This window comes from Candidozyma duobushaemuli (assembly GCF_002926085.2).
Source record: "Candidozyma duobushaemuli strain B09383 chromosome Unknown B_B09383, whole genome shotgun sequence".
Lineage (NCBI taxonomy): Eukaryota > Fungi > Ascomycota > Pichiomycetes > Serinales > Metschnikowiaceae > Candidozyma > Candidozyma duobushaemuli.
This window is the reverse complement of record NW_020289895.1, coordinates 1,100,950-1,116,664: the sequence shown is the minus strand read 5'-3', so window position 1 is coordinate 1,116,664 and position 15,715 is coordinate 1,100,950. Positions and strand designations below refer to the sequence as shown.

General features: G+C 47.5%; 5 protein-coding genes across 5 annotated transcripts; 1 reads left to right on the top strand and 4 right to left on the bottom strand. All coding sequences in view use genetic code 12, as the record gives it.

The window, feature by feature from the left end:
- Positions 1–3,250: 3,250 nt before the first annotated feature.
- On the bottom strand, positions 3,251–3,913 carry CXQ87_001970 (uncharacterized protein; the record flags this gene model as incomplete). The annotated part of the gene is made up of 1 exon (XM_025480492.1): positions 3,251–3,913. One exon carries the CDS (start codon positions 3,911–3,913, stop codon positions 3,251–3,253), a length of 663 nt encoding a protein of 220 aa, XP_025334792.1.
- Positions 3,914–4,512: 599 nt separating this feature from the next.
- On the bottom strand, positions 4,513–6,744 carry CXQ87_001969 (putative tRNA 4-demethylwyosine synthase; the record flags this gene model as incomplete). Its single annotated transcript, XM_025480491.1, has 1 exon — positions 4,513–6,744. One exon carries the CDS (start codon positions 6,742–6,744, stop codon positions 4,513–4,515), a length of 2,232 nt encoding a protein of 743 aa, XP_025334791.1.
- A 1,265-nt stretch (positions 6,745–8,009) lies between these two features.
- Positions 8,010–9,686, top strand: CXQ87_001968 (pepsin-like aspartic protease; the record flags this gene model as incomplete). Its single annotated transcript, XM_025480490.1, has 1 exon — positions 8,010–9,686. The coding sequence occupies one exon, from the start codon at positions 8,010–8,012 to the stop codon at positions 9,684–9,686; it is 1,677 nt and encodes a 558-aa protein (XP_025334790.1).
- A 1,008-nt stretch (positions 9,687–10,694) lies between these two features.
- Positions 10,695–12,401, bottom strand: CXQ87_001967 (uncharacterized protein; the record flags this gene model as incomplete). Its single annotated transcript, XM_025480489.1, has 1 exon — positions 10,695–12,401. One exon carries the CDS (start codon positions 12,399–12,401, stop codon positions 10,695–10,697), a length of 1,707 nt encoding a protein of 568 aa, XP_025334789.1.
- A 2,099-nt stretch (positions 12,402–14,500) lies between these two features.
- Positions 14,501–15,232, bottom strand: CXQ87_001966 (mitochondrial 54S ribosomal protein mL67; the record flags this gene model as incomplete). Its single annotated transcript, XM_025480488.1, has 1 exon — positions 14,501–15,232. One exon carries the CDS (start codon positions 15,230–15,232, stop codon positions 14,501–14,503), a length of 732 nt encoding a protein of 243 aa, XP_025334788.1.
- Between the last annotated feature and the right edge of the window lie 483 nt (positions 15,233–15,715).

The window sequence follows — 15,715 nt, the reverse complement described above, 5'->3', positions numbered from 1 at the left end:
CTGCAGCAAACTTCATCAATATAACTTCTAAATATACTTTTCAAGCCTCGGCTGTTCTTCTCCCACGGCCTTTAAAGATCTCTTTGAGAAAGAAAACGCCCTCTTCCACCCAGTACGTCAGATCTGAGGGCCTATAAAGGATACACTCTTTCGATCCATCGGAAACCATGTCTTCACAGAGTCGGGCAACCGTCAAAATGGGTCGACGAAGTAGCTCTTTAATCTCAACCAAACGCTGTGTAATTTCGCTAAACAGAATTCCTAACTTTAGCGCCCATTTGTCGTCGCTATCAAACTCGAAACCTACTAACCTTTTATCGACAAGTTTGTTCAAGAAAATTGATCGCTGTTTCAAAGTTTCAAGCTCACGTAGAATGTGTCGGTTGTGTTTCAGGCTTTCAACAAGCAGTTCTATGCCAGTGCATATGATTTTCACGTTTGCTTTTGTATGCTTCATGGCGTCTATAACTCTAGACCGTTTCCATCGTTCGAGCAGTGGCCTACTTCTATAGTTGTAATAATAAATTCGATCCTTAAGAGCTTCCACCTGTACCATAAGCTTTCTCATTTGCTCTATGAGCAAGACATGTGAGTCTTGTAGCAGAGAGTGGCTCCACCACTCGTCAGGAAACGTCTCTTGAGAGAGGCTCAACGCCAGAGCTACTAGCCGTTCTTCGTCCTCCTTTACTCGAAACTTCAGTACTTTGTACTCTTTCGTAAGATATTCAAATGGCCTCCACTCCATAATTGTTCAAAAACTAGTGGTGCTGAAGAGTACCAATTTATATTGCAGCGATGAGCAATCAACACTGGCAATCTACGGCTTTCATCGTGAAAGATGTTTATTTTATTTTAATTCTTATTCAATAATTTTCTTAAAATAAATCATCACATCCAAGAAGGCTCAGAACAATCAAGGCTTCCTTTACCTATACAAGGGCCAGAAGCGGTTTAACAAAAATCATAAATAAATTTTTTGAAACGGACCTGACGAACAAGAAGCATGCCCATTCTGTTGAAATAGATCCTTCACATTTAGTCTTCCCACTGGCGGAGGCGGTTATGTGACCCTGGGATTAGAGGATAAAGCCTTCTGATGCGGGGATCCCAACAGCATTACTTCTGTACTTCTATATTGAGGCTCTTGATCCAAAATTGAAGATTATAGAAGCAGACCGTAAATGCCGACTTCATGGTCAATACACAAGCGCTGACAACAAAGAGAGCAAGCATCTTCTGTTAACAAAAATTACATAACCTGACTATTTCAAATAATCTTCAGAAATATTTTTACCAATCTGCGGGGGCCGCTTCGTCGAGCCATGTTGCGTTTTACCTGTGCTGAAGCTGCAACCTGAGCGACGAACTTCCGTCATGCTAAGAGCCTCGTGCCCTAATGTGTGAAACAAGTAGAATTTAAGTAAATTGTCGCAACCTTCCCTAATATAATGAAGGATATGGCGAGAGTGGCCAGTAATTGCGCTCCACAAGCCTCATCACCAAGAGTATGCGAAAAATGATCCTTTCAATGGTCGGTCTGATGACAGGAAGCCGTTTAACAGGCCTACCCAGCTCGAGTTTTTTTGTGTAGGCTACAAATCTTTTCACGATAGGTGAAAACTCCACACCAAGTTGCAGCACCTCCCTCCTTTCTCGCAAAAAAATACCTTGGTGTGAGTGAACTGTTAGCACTGTTATCAAGATTTGGAAAACATTATACGAATCGAAACTGAGCCCCCTGAACCACACCATGGCTTCATGGTGTGAGCAACTTTCTTTTAGAATCAATTGCCTGATCCTGCTGTATATCGCCTCGATCTCTCGAAGGAAAATGCAGAGGACCGAGAGAGTGTTGCGTAGGTGCACAGCTGGAAGGAGGTGATCGCTATTTATCGAGAACATATCGAACCAATACCTTGATGGAGATCTTGCTGTTTTTCTCGTCCAAGGAGGAACCACGGACGAGCGCGGGCCCGGCATACTTAGCATAAGAAGAAAAATGTAGTACCGGGCTTGTTCTTTTCTTAAACTATCTCTTGGTCTCAACGGCATCTTTGGTGACACAAGAACGGAGGAGCGAGCCCTTTATATTTGATTTCAGCTGCGTGGTGCACGGCGATACCAAATAATAAATCTGTGTCACGCAATATATAAGAGGCGGTTTGTGCTTGGAAAGTTACCTTCAGATTAATACATTAGTGTCGTTCTTCTCCTCTTTTGAATGTTCGATGGTTACCGGCTGAGCGAAGCGCGATTTGCACCTGTTCACGAAAGCGTGGAACACCTAGATGATGTTCGTTTGGAAGTTCCATTCTGTTGGAAACAATGGAGTTTCATGAGTAAACGCATGCTTTTGTATCGACTTCAAGAGTTCGGAAACAGAGCACATGCTTGTCAAGACCTCATAATGACCCTGTGGACAGACTTCTCATTTGAGTTTTGGCATGATCTTCGTGGAGACGAAAGATATTTTATGTTCCACTACATCTGCATCAATGTCGAAGTTCTCTGCAACGGCATACGTTATTTTCAAACCGAGAAACCTCTTCTAGAGTATTGTTCCAATTCTCTCGAGTTTCGACGTTTGCATAAAAAGATATGGGCTTGTAATGAGCAACTTGCCCGGGAGTTGCTTAAGCTTCAAGCTGCTTACAACAAAGTGCAGTTTGGCGATCTGTGGTATAGCAACTTGTATGAGGGGGACTTTTGGTTTCAGGGACCGGAGTGCCGCACACCAGAGTCTCTCACATTACTCAGGGCTCACTTCAAAAGAGTCTATGAAGTTTTGGGGTACCTGGGGCGACTCCATCACGACCAAATGGTATTTATATCCCCCTGGTGTCACGATATCTTGGAGGTGAGTATTTCATGATATCTGATTGAACACACCTTCGCTTCTGCCGACCCATTGAAGAAGCATCTTTTGGAGGGTGGTTAGTGCTTGTATTTGAACAAAAACTTTTGACGGAGATGTAGCGGTTTTGATTTAACAAGTTATGCAGTTGCAAACAGTATGGCTGAGAGAATTCATTCCCTACTGCGTGGTGGCAGCTTGCTTGGAAGAGTTAATATAAAACGTCTCAGGTAGAAATAGTGCGCATTGGGTTACGGTTAAATACCCGCAGGAAGGGAAAGCACCATGAAACGACAACCAAAATATGTACTTCACCTTCGTTGGCGATCATGCTCAATTCTATGAACATCTACCTTTGTTAAGATTTCGAAATATTGACACCTATAACAGCCACGATTACAACTCCGTGATATCATACTCTTTGTGCATGTGTTTGTCGAAATAGGTAAGCAGTATTTCATTGAAGGATTTCGACAGTTTAGCAATCATACGTGCTATTCTGTCCATTAAATTCCTTGCCAACCGAACAAACTCATGGCGGAGGGCCTTGGCAAAGGTCAAGTCATCACCGTAGAGATTTTTAAGAAATTCACCCCAGGCTTCGCGGAAAGCTTCATCTTCTTTATCCAAATCAATAACATCGAAGTATGAATCGATTTTCCGCATGAGCTCGTCTTCGAGAGTAACCCATTCAAAGTCAGCCGGCTCAAATTCCGAGGTAATATTAGATTCGATCGTTTTGAACATAATCCACTGCTCCTGAGACAAACCATGTAATTCAGACACGATGAGCCTGTGAACTTTGCCAACCAAGAGTCTTGTCAGCACATACAGTATCGCTCTGACTTTTTCGTCAAAATCCTTCAAAGGAGAAAGATCGCCTAAGGACGGTATCGGCGTTTCAGACACCAACGAGTGATCAGATACAATAATGTTGACTTCGTGTACGCCATACCCACGATTGAACACCAGTTTCAACTTCTCTAGTGCGGGCTCAACGGTATCCTCAAGCTCTTTAAGCAGATCCACATAATCAAGCAAGCAATCATCCAAAAGCATTGCATACGATGGTGATAAGCAATAACTTTCTTCTTTTTTAAATCTTCCTCGGTCGATAGCTGTAACGTTCCGATGTATCTTGGGATTTTGCGGTCTCAACAGGTCGAGGTGAGCAGAGTAATCGAACTGTTTGGAATGCATTAAACCCCATGGCGAAACTATCTTGTCAAGCGGCTCTTTGCTGATGCCTGTAATACATTCATGAACGCCCAGAACATATCTCGGGCAAGCCCAAGCAGTCCTGCTGTTCATGACCCAGTGGTAAAACCGTAGGCCATCTCTGATATCAATCTGGTTTTCCGAAAGTTCTTGATCGCGGTTAGGTGAGGGTCTCGGCATAACGAGAAGATTGGGATCGAGGTCCACCAGTTGACTCATTCTGTCAAGACTCTTTTTGTCAAGAAGGATGATGTGCTTGTGGCTGCAAAAAGAGTCGCACAGTGAGGTCTCTATCTCGCCGGCCTCAGACTGAGACAAGCCTGTCCATTGAGCTTAACAAGCTCGAACGATACGCCATTTGACGCAACCTGGAGCCCAGGCTGGTCTGGCTTTTTTTTCTTTGGGGAAGGAGCTCTGCTTTGAGGGGGGGGGGAACTCTTCTATGAAACAAATAGCTCGCGTGTGTGCTCAGCAAACTCGCTGGCGGCCTTGATGGACTCGCCCTTTTTCGCCTGTAAAGCTTTGGCAGCAGCCTCGTCTCTAGCCTGCTTTTTCTTGAGCTTCTCAGCCTTTCTGTCGTACCTTGTGTCCTTCGGGTTGAAGCCTCCCTCTTCAGCACCCCACACGGCCCAAGCAGGAGTCTCGCAAATGTAGTCCAAGTCACAGAAGTCCTCGCCGCTTTCTAGCAACTCGAAGAACCTCTTGTAGTCGATGTGTGTGTGCCACACGTCGTTGATCTTGAACTTGGTGTGGGCGATCAAGATGCAGCACGAGTGGGAGTGTTCAGCAGCCAACTCGTACTGAAGGCCTCTTCTCTGAAGCTCTGCCGTGATCTGGCGACAAAAGTCTCTGCACTCCTCCAAGAACGGGATGTTTTGCATTGTGAGCGGGTTGCCGTTGCCCGTGGAGCTTCCGCAGAAGGTGGCACCCTTCACCTCGATTTGGGAAGGCATGGCACGTTCAACCATGTCGGCGTAGCTTTCGACTTCCGTCATGTTGAAGCCCTTGACCAAGGTGAGACGGAAAACGGTACGCTGGTGGCTTTGGATGGTTCTGACAATGTCCAAGCACAGCATGAGCCGCTCCCAGAAGTCCGAGTTCAACGGACGGTCGACTTTCTTGAGGTCGGTTTTCGTCGGAGCATCTATACTCACGTACAATTGCGTCACTTTGGCAAGTCGGGCCAACGGGTCTGGATGCTGGGCGTTGCACACCAAGAACGACGAGATGTGCTGCTCGTGAAGCATCCCAACAAACTCGTTGATGTGTGGGTAAAAAATGGGTTCTCCCACAAGGGAAAGCGCACAGTGTCTCACCTGGAACGCTTCTTGGAAACGGTCGATCTGGATGCCCGGCACGCCTCTCATTTGCTTGATTTTCTTGTAGTGGCCCTCGAGCGCTCCGGAAAGCACCTTCTCGGGAGGATCCACCTCCCATCGCCAGTTCAGCTTCGCCACAGGGTTGGTTCCGTGTCTCCAGCAGAAAACACACTTGTTGGAGCACGCAAGCGAGGGTGTCGTTTCCATGCACAAGTGGGACCGGATTCCGTAGAAGGCAAACTTGTAGCACAGGCCTCGTCCACGCATGGCAGATTTGGTCCAACGGCAGATCTTGACTCCCAGGTGGGATCCCACGATGGTGTAGCCCTGTTTGGTGAGCGACTTGTACGTTGGCGAGTCCTGGGCCACCATCTGCTTGGGCTCAAGGATCTCCTTGTTCTTGGATGCCCTGATGATGGCACCCATGTCTTCCACGTCCACAACGTCTTTTTCTTCCTCGGCCTCGGCCTCGTCGCCGCTGGCATCGCTGTCAAAAGCAGAAGGGTCATCCTCATACAAAAACGGCTGTTCATCGACCAAAAGCTCTGCAAACCCGTTGATCCAGTCCTGGGTTTTGGGTTCTCCCTCGTGTTTCATGCAAACCTCGCCAACAGGGAAAAGCCGGCGGGCGCCCAACTTGCCAAGCCACTTATCTGCGCTTTTCGCCTGGTAGCAGAACTGAGCACCTCCCCATGACTCCAGATCTCCCAAGCCTAGCACGGCAAATCCCGCCAAACCCCGCAACGGGTACTTGTCCACACGGAAATCCTGGTACGTCTCGGTGAGGTGTTCCAAGAAGTAGTCGATGGGCGAGTCGGTTTCGTACGACGGGAGCACCAAAAGGTAGATGGGCGGGTTTTCGGATTCCGGCGTTCTCAAGAAGTACTCCTCCAAATCGTCCACGTCGTCGTCGAGCGAAAGCAAGCGGGGAGGAACCTCGACTCCGTCGATGGCCGCCACCTTCTCGTGCAATGCTTTTGCCACCCGGAGCGACAGCCCCGTCAAGGTGGTGTAGAAGATGTAGATGGGGCACTTTTCAAGGTGCACTGAGGAGGTGGTGAGGTGGGACACCTTGGTTTCTTTTTTCTTGAACACCTTGGCGGTTCTTGTTTTCCGTGTTCTCTTTTTAAGCGGCACGGCCTTAGGGAACTCTGTTTTGGTTTCAGGGAAAGCGTTGGTGAAGTCGACCTCCATGATGCGAGATGACTTCACGGGCGTTGTGATTGGTGATTCTTGTTTTTGCTTTTTGTGGACAAAAAGGGCAAACCACGCCGCCGCCACAAGCGTCGGACGGCCCCCGGAGAGCCAGTATAGCACCAGACAGAGCGCGAGAAGTGGAGTTTCTGTGCCCATGAAGAAGAGTGGTAGGTCTCTGGCTTTTTTTTTTCGCGATCCAGGACAATAGTAGATGGGGTAGGTGGACTGGGGTTTTGACTTCTAGGAGTTTTGACTTCTAGGGGTTTTGGCAAGTGGGTGTGGATGATGTGGTTGGATTCTGATTTGGGGATCTTGAATTGGAAAATGTGTATTTTGGGTTCCGTGCAGATTTGCAGTGGTGGTTGGTGCTGTGAGAAAGTGTGGGGGAGATGAGGTGACAAATTGGACCAACAGCGATGATTTCACTTTTAAAATTCTTTACTTTTTGGACCTTTGGAGATGCCTCTATAACAGGCTCTGGAGGGCATTAAAAAGACTTCTCTTCTGAACTATTGAAAATTCAGCAGGGGCCTAGAGACTCCTTGAGTTGTCTTGGAGAAATGTCGCGGTTCCTAGGAACCACTCAGCTTTTGTTGATAACATATGGGCTTCATTACGACGGTCTTAAAACTATATAGGTATTGTTGGGAGGGAGTTTTCTTAGTTGAATGATTGTTAAAAAAATTTGGTAAAGATTCCCTATTTCGACTGTTTTGACCATAACGCCTTCATCTTCACCAACCAGTCCACAGCGTCAATCCTAAACTCATCCACAGAAACCAGCCACCCAAAAGAACCCCACGTAGCACAAAATCCAAACCACACCATCAATCGCCAACTGCCAACTGCCAAATATCTCATGCATTTAATGTTACCGTGTGATCGCCCAGATCCATCATCCCCGACATGTGCCTGAGCGAATACGCAAGGTGAAAAGTTGCATTAGACGCCCAAAACACATTACCGCCTTGGGCCTTATCACGTCCACAAAGGTGGTGAGCCGTTCCGGGTATTCGGCTATTGTGACCCCTGAAAGGTTTTCGGAATTATGTGAGGCACTAATGCACCAACTGTGGCCCTTCTGTTTTGGGATGTGATTGCATTTCCGTTCCCGACGCTCACTACAGAATGCCCCAATTGCAGGGGAGGCGAAGCGACGCCCACTAATAAAATGCTTTCTTCATGAATCCTGAATCAACTTGCTTTGTTTGTGTTATTTTTGGGGTCCAGAAAACTACGGTGTGTCTGTTTCACCACCTCTGTGTTGACAGGTTCATGCAGCTCAAGTGACTTAAGCGAGCTGCTCCATGCACACGGCTGCCAAACTGCCATAAGATAAGCCGTGCCGTTCTGCCATGCGGCATAACCAGCCACTCCAAAAAGATATAAAATAGCCCATTTTTTCTGCTTTTTCACCTCACATGAAGTTCGCCTACCTTCTTCCCGTGTTGGTTGGCATAGCCCAGGCCACCGTTTTGCTTGACTTTGACATCCTCAGAGGCAAGGAAGCACAGCAGTTTGCACAGCAGCACCGGATTCCAGCCAGGCAGAAGAGAGACGACACTTTGGACGTGCCCATTTCGAACGAGGCCTACTTTTACTTGACCACGTTGAAAGTTGGTTCAGGTAAGCAGGAGGTGCAGGTATTGGGGGATACCGGCTCGTCAGACCTCTGGTTTGCTACATCTCCATGTTCCGAGTCCCAATTGTTCGGTTACAAGAGAGACGTTGAGGAGGAGGAGGAATCCAAAGCCCCCACTCCAACTTCAGACGAAATCTACACTGGCTTCATTTCCGGAGCCGACTCGTTGATTCCCCAGTTCTCCTCAATCGTCTCCTTCGAACTGGCAAACAACCCTGTGGTTTCCTTGGGCGAAAACGCCACCAACTACTACTACGCCACCGAGGCTTGCACGGCCTACGGCTCGTTTGCAACAGACTCGTCGGACACCTTCCACCCTAACAAGACCGAGCAGCCCTTCTATGTCTTGTACGGCGACAGCTCGTATGCTCTAGGCTACTGGGCCAACGACGACGTTGAAATTGCTGGCCAGGAGGTCGAGGACCTTTCTTTCGGCGTGGCTCCATACACAGACTCCTCCATTGGTGTTTTGGGTATCGGCTTGCCTGGTCTTGAAGGTACCGTGAGCATTCGTCACCCCAACAGGTCCTACGAGTACGAAAACTTGCCATTGCGTCTCAAGAGCTTGGACATCACCAAGGCCAACGCCTATGCCGTGTGGTTGGGCAAGAACAACGCTTCCAAGGGTGAGGTTCTTTTTGGAGGCTACGACACTTCGAGGTTTGAAGGCCCATTGACCAAGTTGCCCATTATCAACGAATACTATGCTTTGGGCGTCCAGCATCCCCTCAGAACCAACGTCCTCTTGAACGGGATCCACGGTGACGGCTTCAAGGTGGACCAGGATGTGGTTGCACTTCTCGATACCGGCACCACCTTGGCCTACTTGCCCCAGACCTATATCGACCCGCTTGTGGAGAAAGCTGGTGGCGTTTTCTGGGAAGAGGCCTCCCAGTACAACGTCTCGTGTGACTGGCTCGAGTCCAACGACGAGGTCAAGTTCAGGTTCAGCGGTATCGACATCAAGGTGCCCTTCAAGGACTTGGTGTACCCCATCGATTTGGACGACAAAAGCGAGGGCTGCTTCTTGGGTGTTCTTGACGGCGGCAACAAGAGTGCCATTTTGGGCGACGTCTTCCTCAAAAGCGCCTACGCCGTTTTCGACTTTGACAAGTACGAAATCGCCTTGGCCCAGGCTGCCGGTGAGGAAAAGAGAGAGAAGGAAGGGTCCCACATTGTCACCATCAGCGACGGAATCCCCAGCGCCACCGATGCGCCTCTTTACTCCTCGACCTTCTTGAGCGATGTGTTGTTGATCAACTCCACCGCCAGCGAATACTACTACTCCACCAGGACGCTTGAGCACACCACTGTGGCTGCTGAGTCCACCTCTGCCAACGGCACCAACGGAACCGGGCCCAGCCCATGGTACCACAGCGACTCTGGATCCGGCAAAATCGTGCCATTTTTCGCTGTTGTCGCTGCTGCCGTTGGAGGTGCCTTGTCCTTCTCGTAGTGTGGGATAATTAGAGTTGATAGAGTTGTGAAGTTGACGGTATTGTAGGAAAGTATTGTAGTATGGGATTGGTGGAGAGCATGAGGTGTAAACGACGTAAAAGCGGTGTATAGATGGTGGGTGAATGGAAGGGTGGATGCTGTGGTCGAGGTACTAGGTGTTAGAGTGGGACAGGCTGCCAATCATTTGGCATAGGGGTGAGGATGATTTTTCCAATACTTGATTTTTGTTCAAAAAGCAAGTTATTTATTCTTGAGCAAGCATTTGAATCATTGGTGGTATCTTATTCATAGGTGTAATTGCAGTGTAGAACGAATAATGGAGCATGAGCTAGGCCTTCTTTTTTTACGATTATTCTACGTTGAATTCTCTTTTTCTTATTCAAGACTGTTTAAATGTTTCAGATTTTTAGTTTTTTTGTTACATTTGATGTTAGAAGAATACGCTGCCTCCATGGCTTGAAGGCCCATTTGGGTCAGTACTTCACAGTATTACGCTCGTTTTGGTGCTCCCATACAAAATTGTCTAGGTTATGCGAAAAAAACAGCTTTGACGTTCTGAGATACGGGTGTAAAAGTGTAACATCTCACTAACAAAATACATTGTGCGAGATAATCAGTATGTTTACCTGCTAATGTTGAGCCACGAAAGACTTACGACTCCATGTTAAATGTATCAGTAGCTTGGAATATTTTTCTCTATCATATGGATGTGTAATTTTACATTGAAAATTGCTTATTAGGAAGAATATCCATAAAGTCATCTATAATCTCGCTAGAAGTGTCCATAGCCTGAACGACTTGTTTTACGTTTTACCTTTAGGCTTCATGACATTAACAAGGCTCTATAGTACGAGGCAGTGCCCTTATTTGATTCTAAAATTTTATGTGTGCCGAAACGTCTCACTCATCCCTTCCTTAACAACAATGAGCAGTAACAAAAACACTCACTACTTTTCCTCCAAAACATACAACTTAACCCCGTGAATCGTTTCTCATTATCTATAAATTACTCGCTCAAGATGCTGTCGACCTTGGCAAGCAAGTCGTTGTACTGCTCCTCAGACGCACTGAGGATATCACTACCCATGAGCTTGATGTTAAGAAGCGTGAGACGCTGTACCCAGCTCGTCATCCTTGGCTTGTACTGCGCGGGGCTCTGAGAGCTATTAAGCAAGTACTTGAGGAGGTTGACAATCAACTGCAAGTTTCCATTAAAGTCACTGAGACGTAGGCTCACGTCGCTTCTGGGGACCTCCTTGTTGTGCAACGTCTTCAAGAGCGAGTTCAAGTTGTAGTCAATCACCTTGAAGAACTTCAGGAACCAGAAGAACAGGTAGAGCGAAATGCCCGAAACGTCCTTGTTGCTGGACAGTTCGTTGAGCAACAAGCTGAACGAGTTCGAAAGGAACTGAAGCGTAAACTGGAACGACTCAGTCGACGAAAGCTGGTCAATCTCAATGAGCAAGTAGTAGTAGTCCAAGTGAACCACGCCAATCACTCTGGTGAGCAAAGGCAGGTCGGCATACTCACTGTGAACCACCAGCAGTACTGACACCCTCCAAGACTCCAAGTCAGACGACAACTGCCGAAGGGCATCCTTGTCATTGGCTTGCAAACCAAGTTTGAGGGACAAGACACGATCTTGCAATTTGTGAAGCTCCACGGCTTTGGTCATAAGTGTGGCCAAGTTCTCGTCGCTCTCAATGTCTGAGAAGTCTGTGCTCTGTCTGATGATGGAAACAGGTACAAACTGACTGGGCTTATTGAGCATCAAGCTGAGTTCTCTGTCGAGATTGTGGACAGCCCAGAAGACGTTCTTGGAAAAGCCCGTAGAGGTGCCGAGAAAGTCGGTTTTGTAGATGATGCTGCGGTTGAGGAAACCCAAAATGCTCCAGGCCAAGTCTCTGTTGCTTGCGTTGACGGCGTAGATGCAGAGAAGCACTAGAAGCGTGGAGGACTGAGTATCCGTTTCCGGGTCGTATGTTATGATATCCACGATGGACTCGATCATCTTGTCGCTGAAGATGGTGTTGTAATGAGAGGTGCCGTGGTTGCAGTCAAAAACAATGCATCCGACGGCCATGACCAAGTACACGTCTAGCGGCACCAAGGTCTCTGTGTTGAAGGAAATGGCCTCAAAGGACTGGTTGAAAGCCCGCTGGTCCACCACGGGGTATCTCCACGAGTAACTGGCGAAATAGGCCCGCACGAACGCCAGCGGAAGCAGTTCGTCCTCTATAGGCTTCACCACCAAAAACTCGTCCAGCAAGTTCGGAGGACCCGCAGAGGGCTGTCTGGAGATGGCCCTGTTGTTGAATTTCTTTGCGATGGCACTTTTGGAAGCCAGCTGTTCCGTGGGCGGTAGCTCGATATTCTCAAAAGGCTGCTCGGTCTCTTCAGAGTGCACCAACAGAGCGATCGAGACCGACTTTGGAACCGCAGCTTTCTCTACGCATGGCTTCTTGACCTTGCGATCGATGTACTCGCATTCAGAGCCCGCCTTGGTGCAGTAAAGACACTTTGGGTACGTTCTCGAGCACTTTTTCTTGAGTTTGTAGCAGCGAACACAGTTTGAAGGGTGGTGGGTTGCGCCGTTTTCAACTGGAGCCACCTTGGAAGCGGCAAGGCGGGGTTTTTCGTCCGAGGTGCTGGAAATACGGAACTTGGACGTGACGGTGCCGTTGCCCATCAGCCGGCGGTAGTAGTAGTCCATGTTTGGGATTCAGCCGGTGGATCTATGATTTTGGAGATCTGACCTCCGGGAATTCAGAATGTGAAGTTGATTTCTGGTTGGTTAAGATGACCAAGCCAGATTTCAGAATCCGCTTGTTGAAGATATGAATAGCAGAGGCTGTGACCGATGTCTTCGAATGCCAGGTGATTCCGTGGAACAGAAGGTCAGCTAAGGGCCGGTTTGAAGAATGAAGATGATAATTTGACTCTGTTTGACTCTGCCACAAGTCAGGGAAAATATTTCCTTTTGTTTCAGATCCAAAAGCTGTGGGCCGTGTTAACGCTTTTTTCGATGAAATCCGCTTTTTCTGTCACCTTTTCTCTTCGCAAGGGCTTATATATAAAATGGGCAAAAAAGTGCGGCGGCGGGCCCGAGCGGTCGGCAGCGGAGGTCACCTGGTTAGGCAACTGGGCGCCCGGCGCTGCAGCCGAACCTTCGGGGTGTCTGAGGTGCACGGGTTTTATTTCGACTTTTCCGGGCGGAACACCCCTTCCATTTGCGCCGGGGCGGCCGGAAGGCTGCAATTTGCACAGAATCATTGACTATACCGTGCAAGGTTGCCCTGATGACCCGCTGTTTCGGTGTTTTGGCGTGGTGTCGGTGTGGTGGGAGCCACAGTTGAAGCAGCGGTTGCGAAAACCCGCCCCAGCCGTGGCTCACTGTGGCAGGCTGCGAAAACGAAAAACCGGAGGTCCCCTGGTTTGAGGAAGTCATGAATTCGAAGGATTTTTTTCGTTTCGTTTTTCCTAACAAATTCAAAACTTTCTATTTCTCGTCTTTTAATTAGTTAGTCTTTGCCATTGAAAGATACCCTCCATGAAGTATGGATCTGTGGAGCGGTGTGGAGCGGGTCGGTGGTTCCTTAATTTACGCCCGCTTTTGTGTGCGTGTCGGTAGTTTACATGGAGCGCATAATTAGCACTGAGAGGCGTCTAATTGGACTGTGAGCCTAGTCGGAAAAAAGTGGCTCGAGCTTTTCGTTTTGTGCTTCTGTGGATATTGGTGTTATTGATCGGTGATTGTGGATCTGACAAGAAAGGAATTTGAAATTACTGTATGTGTTTTAATGGATGTTTATAAAATGGCCCGACATTCAGGTAGAGAGGGTAGCCCATACATTTCGCAAACATCATTATGCTCTGAGATTTTGGCGGATATAGTACCACAACAATCTCTCAAAAGTCGAGGAGATCGGAATATCCACAGCAAGGGTATATGTAGCCTTCACCTTACCACTCCTCTCATACCTATAATGCTTCAAGAATCTGTCCAAAATGTCATTTTCGTTCGTGGCAGGTCCGATATTATAAAGCTTCCAAGTGTACATTATGTGAACACATTGTAAAGGTATATTAATGTAAATGAGGGCCAATTACGTGAAGCTATATTGTCTTACCTTTTTATCAACCCACGGTTTTCATCAGCTTTAGCTGAAGTATGAGATTTTTACTTCGGTGAGAGCGGCCACAATTTGAAAAAGCTTACCTATTCTATTTCATCCTTTCACCTGATGTGACAGTCACTGTTGTTGAATTGAACTCTCTAGGAAGTCTATAAAGATGTTAGGATGCTCGGATGCACCCATAGTAAATTACGAATAAACAATTGGACTTAAATTCCTCAATTTCTGAACTAAGAGGACTTAAGCACTCAAATACTTGAACATAGGTAGAGTTTTTCGTGAACTGATTTTAGGTTAACAGAAAATTCCCCAAAGCGTTTCTCTTGTCTGATATCTAAGAAACCGTGAATTTCCGTGTATCACTTAGTGTCCTTCCTCAAATCAGGAAACTAGCTCTTCCCCATCCATGTTTGATATTTGACATGCTTGCTGTTAAGCGTGTATCAATCGTTCCCAACGGCTTCCTAACAAAAGTCGTGTTCGGATTGTTGTCTCTTACCAGATTACCTCACCCTTATAAAACAGTGGTAACAGATTGATTTTCACACCAAAGTAATCAACCAAAGTCCCAAAACCGGTCGAATATCACAACCGAACAGGCATAATCCACCTCCAACAACACCCTTGATCCGCCCCTACACTTCCCCTCCTAATGCTGTCTTTAATATATACAAGTCTATGCTGTGGCGTCAGCCTGGGCCTCGGTGGCCTGTGGGGCCTCAGCGGCCGTGCTCCTCAACTCCTTGACAAAATCAAGGCCCTTCTTTCTCATCTCGTCAAGCACCACACTCTGGAACTTGGGCGTGAACGCAGGCAAGGTGTCGTGTTCAATCAAGTCCATTCTCCAGTGCGAGTCGTCTCCTTTTCTCCAGATATTCTCCCAGGCGATCTTTGTGTTTTCCAACTCGAATTCATCAATAACGTGTGCCAAGTCGGCAGCAGCTTCCTGCTGGTGGGTCGGTCTGTACTGGCCAGAGTACCATGTGTTTCCGTCCTCGTTCTTTCTTCTCATCAGCTTGGCCTCGCTGGCCTTGTGGACATCTCTGACTTGTCTCAATTTTAACAAACCGTTGTAAGCGGCGACGGCGTACTCGTAGTTGGCAAAAGAGGCCACAGCCATAAGTCTCCAGTGGTCGTTTCTTCTAGCTGGTTTTCTGTTTTCCCAGTTGGGACGGGTGAACAGAGCGTTGATTTGATCTTGATGGTACGCTGGCACCTGAGAGTACATGACCTGGCCCAGAAAGAGGTTCTTGAACATGAAAACCTGGGGAGCCAAGTTCAACTCTTGTAAATCCTTCTTTGTCTTGTATCCCTGAGCGATGCGGGCACCGAGGACCTTACGAGCTTTGAGCTGCTCGAGGAGGTGCTTCCTCATCCTCTTTTCGGCACTAAGACGCATTTGCGGCATTTTGGGCGGTGTTTTGTAGGAGAACTGAAGGTGAAGAGTGGTTCCAGGATTTTTCGTTTTTCGTTGATGTTGTAGTATGCAGGAAAATCGAAGTGGGTCCCTCAGTATGGGCAGACACCCATGGCCTATTTTAGCCGATTCTCCAAAATGATGTTATTTTTCTTTTTATCATGATTCTTTGGTAAAGCCAGCTGAAAAGCTTTCTGTCTCTGTACTACGGGCTGGTCTGTGAGGTTCAACTTTCATGGGATCTATACGCATTTCGCAGCCATCAACGACGACCATACACCTGTTGATCTCTCAATTAACTTCGTTAGTTTTCAACAAGCCGTCAAATAAGATCTCCTTCTCATTAGAGAAAAAAAATCTTACATTCCAGCTGCAGTAAATAATGGCTAGTTTGTTGACCTGCCTCACTAGGTTGACTTGCACCCGTTTCGCAGCCATTAACTGCAACTACACACTGCTGGACAACTTGAGCAA